This window comes from Pholcus phalangioides, unplaced genomic scaffold (genome assembly GCF_987345545.1).
Source record: "Pholcus phalangioides strain wild (caught in Gottingen) unplaced genomic scaffold, Ppha-v1.0 ptg000007l_1, whole genome shotgun sequence".
NCBI lineage: Eukaryota > Metazoa > Arthropoda > Arachnida > Araneae > Pholcidae > Pholcus > Pholcus phalangioides.
The window spans coordinates 9712155-9724754 of NW_028301600.1; the positions used below are offsets into that span (position 1 = coordinate 9712155).

At 34.3% G+C, this 12600-nt stretch overlaps 1 protein-coding gene across 2 annotated transcripts in view; it reads right to left on the reverse strand.

The window, feature by feature from the left end:
• Window positions 1-12600, reverse strand: part of LOC149084900 (carbonic anhydrase-related protein 10-like) — a 287957-nt gene that overhangs the window by 18336 nt on the left and 257021 nt on the right. For both annotated transcript variants that reach the window (XM_089232635.1, XM_089232634.1), the window contains 2 exons: window positions 7636-7702; window positions 4702-4856 (listed from right to left, as the gene is read on the reverse strand). In XM_089232635.1, coding sequence (XP_089088761.1) covers window positions 4702-4856; window positions 7636-7702 — 222 coding nt within the window. The remainder of the gene's footprint in view (window positions 1-4701; window positions 4857-7635; window positions 7703-12600) is intronic.

Below are 12600 nucleotides of genomic sequence, written 5' to 3' on the forward strand. Positions count from 1 at the left end.
AAAAATACCCAAGAAAAAATTGCGAAATGCTTTCTAGGATTTTCAAAGGGAAATGCATATTTTTGGAAGAGGAACATATACATGCATATATTTTTATTTCAGTTTCTTCATCTTCGTTTTCTTTGGTATTCTTTTTACCATTTCCTTGAGATATCCTGGCATGGAATGAATGGTAAGGTAAAGAATATTTTTCTATATGCAACAAATAGTGTTTAATATGTAGGTTTCATTTTTTTAACCACGTTCAATATTCTTTTGGTATGAGGATTTCTTTTTGCAAGAATCATTCATTAATATCGGTAACAGAATACTCATTATGTTGTAACTTCCTTATTAGATTTGCGAAAAAAGCTGGACTATGTTTATAATCCAATACATCTAAATATGTCCTCCATAAGCTACTGCAATTTTACAATTTGAATGCACTGGGTCTTCCGGCTATTTTTTAGGTAGTTTAACTGTTCACAGGCATTTGAATATTTTCACCAAAGGGGTTCAAGGCTTCTAAATGACAAAGAGTCTAAAACATTTCTCTTACAGCCAAGTGAATATGCTGCTTTATGTGATATTCTTGGCATTTTACTGAACTACTCTTATAAGAAGGTACAGTTCTTGCATTATGATTGCCACTGGAACCATGAGCCAATTTCAAATAATATTCATGAAGTATGGACTTCCCGGAAATAGTTGCCTAGTTATAATAATTCTGAAAGTTTTAGGCATATACAAGTCTTAATTCAGTCTTCACCTTATCAACCGTTCGTCGTAGAGGTATGGTTCTAATTTAAAAAAATGCTCAAAATGTGTCCAAAAATTATTCCGTACCATCTTCAAAAGTAAAAATACTGCATGTCATAAAATTAAAGATCTAGATTTCTTATATACGGTCACTTTGTCCTCTAACTTCCAGTTACAAAGTTGTTGTCTGTCTCTCTTGAGGCCAACAAAAAATATTCCATGTTTTAAATGCAATATTCATTGAGATATTTCAATCCGAAAATTGGAGAAAAGTTGGGAAAGAACAGCATAAATAAATGAAAAAAGCGTTCTCTGTTAGTTTATGCTGTTCTTTCCAAACTTTTCTTCAAAATTTTTTACTTCAAATATCTCAGAGAATATTGCACTTGGAAACACGTAACTTTTTTGAAAAAACATGAAACTTTATATTGGCCTCAGGAGAAAAAGGGCAACAACTTTCTAAATGGGTGTCCGTCTAAAAATTTGTTTTTTATTTTACGATACACTGCATTTTCACTCTCGAAACTGAATCATTTCTGAACTTATTTTAAGCATTTTTAGATTCAAACCATACTTCTACGACGAATGATTGATGAGATAAAGGCCGAATAGGACTTGCAGAGTACCCCGTATATGTGTCAGCTTTTGGGTATTTTACAACTGTATTATTAATTGTTTGCTTCAATTACATGATTTTCGGTCCCGAGACTGCTCTTCAGTTATAGCGACAATAGAAATCAGAACATAAAGAAATAGCCCTAGTTCTCTCGGGTTTAGTATGGTTCTTTCTTAGACGACTCGGAGTTCAGCTACACGATACATCGAGCGATATATTGAGTGCTTTCGCATAGTCAATTATACAACATAAATCACAGTAGAATTGGAGTGAAATGCCAAATTTCTGGTGCGGTGCTTCTTTGGCACACACACACATCGCGGTTGAATCAAAAAGATACATTCGCTACAGTTTACGGATGTGTTATTCGATATCCTAATCTCGCAAATCAGACGTTATCTCAGAAGTTCGGGAACAGCGAATTCCGTAGGTCTCTAATTCCGTTTGAGCGCTTTGAAACTTAAGCATGCGCTCCAAGAACAGACTATTTCCCAAGAGGTTTAGCAAGCACTTCTCAATATGCGTTGAATTGATCCGGAGAAACACGACTAAGTGATCAATTGTTTGCTAAGGGAAACTTTGCTGATGAATGTCTGACTGGGGTTGCATTGGGATACATAGATTATTCTAGTTTTATATTGCTTCCAATACACGATTTCGCTATGCTATATTTAATGTAAGTTGAGATAGAAAGCATATTATCTCTCTCCTTACACATAAATGGTATATAATATATTTTGCATATTGTTTCAAAAACAATGTTATGTTTTGCAAAATTTAAAGGCAGATTTCCTAATGAAGTGGATGAAATTATACATATAAAATTCATTGAAAAACAATCTTTTTTCTAACTTCAAATTTCACAATGAATGTGGAATTTTTCATTACAGCATTGCTTACATTTCCACTGCAATTAAGCGGTGATGGTTGAACTGATTAGCGCAAACGAAATAGCGTATTCCCGCTCCTAATCCAGCACGCCGGATAAAATCAAGGTACACTCTTTTTCGATTCTTATCAGTTCCCAATTTTTAAAAGGAAATTTATATATATATATATATATAATATATTATATATATATATATATATAATATATTATATATATATATATATATAATATATTATATATATATATAATATATTATATATATATATAATATAATATTTAAATTGGAATAACCTTTTCATGATTTTGTCAAAAAATTAATATGTATATTCTTTTTATTCCCCGTATGTGATTTTTCGCAAAAAATACAAAATGAAACAAATTGTATGTGTAATATGAGAAATCAAAACATTTTTTTACGAAAACGTTTTCATTGTGAGCTTACGAGAAATTACTTCAATATGCATACCTTTATTTGATATGCTTTTTAATGACACGTGTCTGTGAAATTATTCTATACAAAATTTAATTTCCTACTGAATTAGGAAAAATAGGAGAAAACATTCTTATATTTAAAGATCAATTTTCTACATCACTTTCTTGTTCTGAGTCCCTTAATGCAGATTCATCGTGTTCGACGTTCGGCACAGTTTCAGACCACATCCATTCTGTCAGTCTGTTGTAACATCTCCCTAGTCCTTCTTTTGTGAGGTCACATCTGATAAAAACGAGTCTTTAATGAACTCACCTGAAACATTATTCCATGCATTCTTCACCCATGATGGAATCATGGAATACGATGTATACTACGTCTGTTCACTGATTTCGTGAATTCTGCGAAGCGTTTGTTCCGGTACACACCAGCAGGTTGCAACAATGGTGTTAATATACCTGGGATAATGGAAAAGCTATGCCATGCCGCTGTTTGAAGCTTGCTTTATTAGTTCCAAATGGGCGGGCTAGTGCACTATCCGTCACAAGTACGGATTTCGGCTTGAAAATCACGTTAGGTCGGTATTTCTCAAGCTTTTGTCACCCGTGGCTCCTTTGCTATAGTCAACGTTCACAGCTCCCCAGAATGGTCTAGCAAAGAGCCGAACGGACACACATCAATATCACCAGCTCGCCGATTTGGCCCGATTTGGCGAAATTCCCAGGATCAACGTTTGAGAGCCACTGCGTTAGGTTTTCCCCCCCATACATCTCATTTACAGTCGTTTATGAGTTCAATCGTAATGAAGCCTTTTGTAGCAACAGTCAATATAGTATCCGTAGGAAAACCATATTTTGGAATGTTTTAGACTTTTGAATATAAGCGTTGGATTCAATTTTGCGCCTTCTTTGAACAACGGATTTAGATTGTTTCTCCTTCAACAAAGAGTAAACTACATCAACAAAGTAAAGTTTTAAGAAAAAGTGTTAGATTTTCCGGCACGTGCTCACCTCGAGATTTTCCGGCATGCCGGATTATGCGCAGAAATACGGTACATGAAATAGATTTGGTATAATATTTTAATCATTTTTTTCCCATATCTGTTTCATCAAGTACCTATAATCACACATTTTCCATCTACAATTTTTTTTTCAAGATCACGTTCTGATAGCAGTGTGAAATTACCTTCACAACTAATTATAGGCAGTGCATAACATACAGTGCATGATACTTGCTGTGTATATTAAAAAATATGGTTGATCATTTTTGTCGCACCACGGTCATTTCCTCAATATTATTTCTATCATATAATTTTTGTAAGACAATAGTTTGGTCCTTTAGCGAAACTGTAATCCTGTACGATAAACATGAAATACAGGTCGTCCCATAAATTTGTAAATACATAGTTTAAAAATCCATATAAATTGAAGGAGTGTTGGTGCATTTGAATGTGGTTTGCGAAAATGTTATTCTCACGAAAGGGGATTTTTTTTTGGTACAGAAAAAAAATAGTTCAAATTTTTGCCAGTGGAGGCGCTGCACGAAAGCAAAACACAAGAAATATGCAAATCCGATACTCATAAAATGAAAGGTATACGTATACGGGTCATTTCTGAATATCCCAGTTACCAACACCATTATAAGGTTTTCATTGTGATGTTGACATTGGTGGATAAAACACTATTGGTTAAGTTGTTTTATCTCAAGCTGAAAACCTACGAAAATTTCGGGCACAGAAGAGATTGAAGAAAGTTCCGAGTCCGATCCCTCCTGCTGGACCGGTTCACAGTGTCCTCAATCGACAAAAATTCAAAATAATATTTTTTCTAGAACAAAAAATTTTACTCGTGACAATAACTTTTTCACAAACCGCATTCAAATATACCAATTCCTGCAATTTTTATGAATTTTTGAACTATTTACATTTCATGAAGACACCCTGCATATTCATTTTTTTTTTCATTTATGCATTTAATCAATTTTGAAAACCGCAAAAATAGAACATCACCAACAGGAAACTGTCGTTACCTGCGCTTTGGAAATATACAAAGGCTTGTTCAATATTATCCACGTGACAGTTTCGTGGCAGCCCGGCATAGTAGTAGATCCTTCATACGTCATGAACTGGCTAGTGTCGGGCAAAAGACCCCGTACCGATATGTGGGTAATGTTAGTTTGTCTACCTGAAATGTATAATAGTGAAAATTTATACCCATAAATGAAAGAAATTTAGAAATAATAAATTATGTATGGCTACGGTGAATCTGATAAAAGCAATCATTACACATAATAACCGGTTATTATGATTAATTACCAAGCATTTTGGTACGTTTGATAAATTTCACTGATTTTATCACTTTCACCTGCGTATATGCATCGCACCCAAGCGTCGTTAGTGAAGTTGATAAATTTTCCTAATTTAATCACTTTTATGTAAAATATCACGTACCAAAACGTCTCTAGTGAATTTAGTAAGTACTAAAACAATTACCACTTTTGCCAGTTATTAGGCATAATACCCACGCGTCGCGTCGGTGGTAAACTTGATAAATCGTACTATATGATATACTGCGCATCAGTGCTTCCCAAAGTGGGCAATATCGCCCCCGGTGGACGATAGAATAACCCAGGGAGGGCGATAAAATCTATTGGTTTAACATAGGATCCCATGGGTTCGCTTGAGTAGGGGCGCGATGCAAGAAAAAAAATTCTGAAGAAGGGGGCGAGAAACAAAAGTTTGGAAAACTATGCTATACATGATAATTCATACATGTATTGTATCATTATACCCGGGTACGATCGTAAAACTTGTAAGTATATCGTTGTCCGACTATATCCATCGCAAATACTAAACACGTTTGGAATTTTTTTCATACTTATGAAATTCACACATTACACTAGGGTATTATGCGTAATCACAGAAAAAGGCGATAAATTTCAAGTACTTATCAAATTTACGAACGACACTTGGTTATTATGCATAATCGCCGGTAAAAAAAAGTGATACATTTTTTACTGTTTATCAAATTTTGCAACGACGCATGGGAATTATGCAGATTCATCGGTAAAAGTGATAAATTCAACAAACTTACTAATGTTTTAAATCAACAAACTTACCATGAAAGTTGGTAATTATGCATAATAACCGGTTATTATGTATAATAACCGAATTATCACATTTACCGTAACATATAAATTATATAGAATGAAGACAAGACATATATTTTATATTTTTGTTGCCTTGCTTTAAGTTTATTATTTCTGTGCATTTTATATTACATGTTGAAAGAAGAAATTGAAAGAACTCACGAAATATTATCACCGGTGCGTACATTCAAATAAAAATATCAATAACAATTTTATTACGATTTTGTAATTTTCCGAAAGTGAAAGAAAATTTTGTTAGGGAAATAATATTATTAAATTTCCGGATCTCTTAGAAGAGACGCATAATTGTTGTATAAGAATTGCTCCAAGAAAACGAAGAAAAAAACGAAGCAAAAAAGAAAACTTGAGCTTCTTTAATTTTTAGCTAAATATGGCCTCTTATATACGTTGCTGTATGTCTAACAGAGCAAGAGGAAAAATTTAATATCGCATGATATTAAATTATCAATTGTTCGAAATTGCTCAACCTCGAGGATATATGTCGGAGGAATAAATAGGATGAGCAAATAGTTCAACCGAGTAGAGAAATGAAAAATTAAACGGTGACTTGGTTTTAAATATCATGAATGAAATCTCACCGTTTATGAGATTTTCTATCGTTATTTGTTTTTAATTTGATTTCTACGACGATTTGATTGGATTTTTGGTCAATTCATGGTGCATGGGTGCATCCGGCTCTTTGATGAGTATAAATAAAAGAAATTGCTAATTTATTAACCTTAATGTTCAATTCATAGGTTATGCTCAAAGTTATGATTTAGTGATACTTTAATTTAGAATAAATGCATTTTGTTTTTGTTTAATTGTTATGCAATATGAAATATCTGTTTTTATTGCGAAGAATGCATTCAAAATGGAAGTAGTTATGAAAAACGATAATATTTTTTTAAATATATTTTCATGAAAAATTTATTACGTTTTAATTTACAATTTGTCGTGTAATTCTTTTTAAATTTCATATTCGTTTCCTAGTAGTCGAAGCTATGGATAATCACTTTAATTTTTGATAGCAGGAAAACGCTGCCAATGGGAGTTTGTCTTGAATTAAATGTAACTACATTGTTCTTGTAATATAGGGTGGTTATAAATAAACTGACACTACTCAGACGTTTGCAGCTTGTATAAACTTGTGTGTGTGGTATATAGAATATATGGACCATGGGGGGAAAAGAAAGATTCAATAAGAAAAAGTTCAATTTCAGACCACCAGGTGAAAAATTGGTGCTTTTTATCGCAGTTATCTTTATCCCATGATACAAATAATGTATATATCAAGTTTCAATAAAACATGATTGGAGTGATATAAGTTCAAGGATCAAGGTATTTCATTGAAACTTAGTATATACATTATTGAACTTTGGGAAAAGATAACTATGATAAAAAAAGTGTCACTGTTTCACCTGGTGGTCAAAACTTTAACTACTTGTTTATTTAATCTTTCTATTCCCCCCTCCAGGTCCATATATATCCTATATACCAATTTTCCTCAAAATACCTCCATGCGAATAAGTGCTACGTACGGCTGAATAGTGTGAGTTTATTTATAACCACAGTTATAATACAAGATTCCTCGAAAGACTGGTTATATTTTTGGAGATAACGATTGCAAAGGATTAGAAGGTCCCCGTGGAGACCGCGATGCAGTTTCTTACTTCTAATAGTCATCTCCAAAAATATAACCAGTCTTTCGAGGAATCTTGTGTTAACAAGTGGAGAGGACATTTCTACACACACACAGTGTACAAGACGATAATATGCATCAATACTACTATATAAGTTTGTTTGAATTCCTACCTTTATGAATAATTTTATCAAGCTGGCTTGTCAACAGTCTCAGATCAGAGTTGGTCAGATTCCCCAGCTGAAAAAGAAAGAAAAATATCGAATGTAAAGTGATTTTCCACCCTTTTTATCCCCATTTTATTGCACACAATATAAGATCGATTAAAAATTTCATATTTGATAAATTTTCTCAACAGATTCTTAAATAAAACAACTCAATTCTAAATAGATGGTGTGATCATATGACTCGTATCTGACTAGTATGGGATCATATATTTCGCATTTGACTGTTCCAACTGTAAACACAGTAGAATCACGTATATCCCCGTTTTTCAAACAAAGCTTCCCTTAATTACTAAAATGCAATTGTGGATGTTATATACAAGTAGTTTGCATATCTATATAGATATTTAACTTTTGTACTTAATTTTTTTTTTTTATAAAACACGTCCCAACGCATTGTTGATTTTTCCGTGATGTTGCTATAGTAGATTTAAATTTGAATGGAATTTAACTTTTTATTTTCTACTCATGGATATAATTATCTTTGTGACTGCTAGCATATTTTGTGAGTTTTAGCAACGATTTACGATTATGTTGGTGGCTATTGGCGATATGTTATTTTATCGTTTCGCTATCCTAGTTTCCCTTATCTGTTTCGATAAAATATGTTATCCGTGTTAAAAAAGGTAACATAACGAGCAAAATGTGCTATATCACACATACTGATTGTCTATAGCTAAAATTGACGTGTTATGAACTGTCTGAAGCCTTAATTACCCATTAAAAAGCTATAAAACTTTGGGAACGCCTTTGAAATATGGAAACTTCCAGAGGGTAGTTTCTGTGCAAATTATTATGGAGACACGCTAATTTTTTGCAGGCATGGTGACTAAATTTTTTAAGCTTCATGGCATTTTATATAAGCATATCCAGTAGAATCAACTCCATTCTCTAACTCTAATAGGGTTGTGAGTAAATGGAATAGCTTACCTGCGGGGGTCATGAATTCTAACAAAATTGACACGTTTATAAGAAATACGATAAACATATTGGAATAAATCTCGAGAAGCTATCCACACTCAGATGATACAACCATATTTTTTTATGGGCAGTATATTTATATTTTATTATAATTATTGGTTTTTTATTGCTCTTATTGGGTTGCTGTATTTTTGATATCATTTTCTCACGATGTCAAGTAAAATTCATTCTAGACAAAATTTAGAGAATCGTTTATTGTTTATCCCGGACATTTTCTTTGTTCAACATTTTTCAAATACAAACTTGAAAAGAATAGTGACAGCAATCTTTTTAGATGTGGAAGGCCATCTGTAGCAAAATCGAATTTGAAGCGCCACTACAACTGTCGATATCATTGAAAACTTTGCTACTGACATGACAGTCTACAGTAGCGAGTTCATTTTATAATTTTTTTCTCAGCCCTGGTTTTTAGATAGAAGCAGTCGAAGGGCTTTATAAACAGTATTTTACTTTATAAACAGTATTTTACTTTATAAACAAAAACTATTAATTGTTTTTCTGTACACTCATGTCCAAAAGCATAATTCGTAAATTGCAAAAAGAGTATATAGATGTGATGGTTGAAAATTACTTGTGAAGAAACATGGGACGAAAGTAAAAAATTGTGCATATTCGAAATAGAACAATCGACGTCAACATGCACAAAGCACCGGCGGGCGTCGAAACGAGAATAAAACGGCTTCGAGCAGCGTGACTAGTTTAAGCAGAAATTTCGCAATTGCTGTGGTACGAAGCGTCGTTGACAATCAATAAGGGCAAAATATATCACAAAAACGTCAACTGGATATGCTTGTGAAAGGACGAGTGATTTGAATGCGGTGGATTCCACACCGAAGCCTCTCGAAAGCTGAATGCGCCCCACCGGGTAATTTCCAGACTATGGCAGAGGTTCCAAAGAGCTGGAGATGTTATCCGACAACCAGTACCAAGTCGGCTAATGGTAACAATCGTTCGGCAAAACTGATATTTGATAATAACAGCGAGACGTTAGAGAGGAACTGTTCTGCCAGACAGAACTCAGCTCCAACAACTGCCATCAGAGTTGCAGTTTCAAGACAAATGTTTACTGGAGAATCAGACACGCTGGTTTTTATGACAGACAACCAGCGGTTTGCATCCCTCTGACGTCTGCACAGAAACACGCGTTTACAGTGAAGTTTGGAACCTCGGCAGTAGAGTCAACGGCAGTGAAGCAATGTTATGTTCAGCGACGAGTCCGAATTTATTCTGCACAGTGATTCTAGTCAAGCCACAATCTGAAGAGAACGTGAAACGCGTTTTAGACCGGGAAAACCTCACGGAAAGACATCGTTTTCCTAAAAGGGGTGTCTTGGACTGGAGAGGCATCATGCTGGATGACCACACGGACCTCCAAATCTTTGTTAAAGGATCTGTTACCGGTTGAAGATACAGAGGAAAAATCCTTTAGCCTACCGTCACCTGTATCGAGGTGCTGTTTGTCCTGATTTCATATTCATGGATGATAACGCGTCTCCTCTCCACACAGCCCTGTTTGACGTCTTCCTTCAAAGTGAAGATATCCAGCACATGCAGTGGCCTGCCAACTCTTCTGATTTGAATCCTATAGAGCATGTGTGGGAAATGCTTGGGAGAGATATTGCAGCTCTCCACCACTTACCGAGCTCCGTTCTGGAATTGAAAAGTACTCTGCGTCAGGCTTGGAACTCTTTGAGTAGACAACTCATAAATAGCCTCGTCGAAAGTATTGGAAATCGTTGAGCAGCATGCGTAGCTACCAAAGGTTCTCACACATCGTATTAAACTGCAGTGTCACATTAATTAATTCATTCATTCTGTTTCATTAAACTTGGCCATCGTATTGTGATCCTTTTTTTTTTCAACAATTTCCTTTGGATGATAAAAATCATTACCCTTGTTTTGTAATGTGTTCTTCTAAAACCCGATTACAACAGCATACTAAGTTTCCTGTTTCCTTCGTTTCCTAAGTAGATTTCCTGAAATATCCACATAAATCACAATTATGCTTGACTTTTGAACATGAGTGTCTGTTTAGCTTGCAAACCTGCCAGTTCATATAAAGTTGTAGAAAACAGAAAAAAAATTGAATGTCAGGACTTTATAACAAACGCATTTCCACTTCGACATGTATTTCGTAACCCAGAACCGAAGAAATCACAAATTCGATTTACAAGGTTTCAGAAAAACAGCACATGGACAACAAAAAAGGAACAGTGAAACTACGAAATGAGATGGGGAAATCCACTCTCATGTCGAATGTTTCACCTACCGATTATTGGCACCAGGAAGGCAGTAGTCTTTATTCTGAGCTCATAAAAACCTTATTGTCGGGCTGGCCTAAAGCCACAAGGCAATACCAGTCGCACGTCAGTATATACGAGAAGGAATCCGGGAGACGTAACTGGCACGCACACACACACACACACACACACACACGCTACGCTAAAAGTGTAGGATCAGTGTATTCCCGAACAAACCACGAACGTAGTTCTCGATTCTAGATAGACAATCTGACTTTTTCACTACTTTCTTCTCTCCAACCTTCCTTCAATAAGCAATGCTGTCTGTTCCGAAAATAGTTCCTCCGAAAAGAATTTATTCCCATAGAAGACTTGTCAGAGGCACATTTATATGCCAAAGAGAAAGGAATGAGTCTCCTTGCAGGAACAGGAACATAAATAAAATAGGTTAGGGGAGGAACTCATGCGAAAGGGACATCATACAGAGAGAGATCCATGCAAAAAAAAATAAATAAATAAGTATAATGGAAAGGAATCTTTAGCACTCCTAATAAATCAAGATCAACCCGTGAGACGGGTAAAGCCATGGTGTGTCATGAAATAATATTAGGGATCGATTGAAGTTTCTTTCAGAGAGAAATATCTGGTAAAAATTGTCTACACACTGTATATGTTGAGGTAAATGTGAAGAATCGATTATTATGCATAATTGCCAATCATCTCGGTAAGTCTGATGAACTTATCGGTTTTACCGGCGATCGTGGATAATACCCTAATGTCGTCGGTAAATTTAGTAAATGATAAAAAAATTATCACTTTTACTGGTGATTATAAATAATACCCAAGTGTTAAAGCTGTTACGTGACAGTCCATTATATCTGGGTGTAATGGTAAAATTTGTCAAATATGGGTTCGATATAATTAGATTCGATTGTGGAATTCGTCAAATAGGAGCTAACTATATCGAGTCAGACTGTAGAATTCGTTGAACAGGAGTTTGTTATAATGTGGTCTGCTTGTTTACTTAAAAAAACTTGTAAAAATACGATAAATTGGAGAATTCGTTAAATGTACGAACGTAAAATTTGTTAAATAGGAGCTCATTATATCGAGGTATGATTTCAAAAATCGTCAAATAGGAGTTAATTATAGGAGTTATTTCGGGGGCGTTTGAAAAATTCGTTAAATCAGAGCTCATTATATCCGGTTCAGACTCTGCTCACAAGTACGGTCATCTAAATAATAAATCTTATAAAGGAAATGGGACGAAATTATCATATTCACGAACACGATTAGTAATTATGTATAACGCACCGGCAAATGTGATGAATTTAACATCAAATTGAGGAGATTGGAAATAAAATTCAAGGTTAAACTATTCAACTTTGGTAAGCAAGATTTTATCTGCTTACAGGTAACATTAAAATCAAGACAAACAGTACATTTTACCCTTAATTAAAAAATGTTAACTTATTAAAAAATCCACTAGAAATTATTAAATTGCTGTGTTGATGAATTGTTTCAATTAAAAATATGCTAACAGCAGCAATTTACATCCATTTTTGTAAAAAAGAACTTTCAATACTTTCTTATGGGTTTAACCTCCACATAAGTAATGTATATCAAAATCATTACCGAATTCATGTCATATGTAGAGTATCATGATTTCTATATGAATCAGTTATCAGTTATT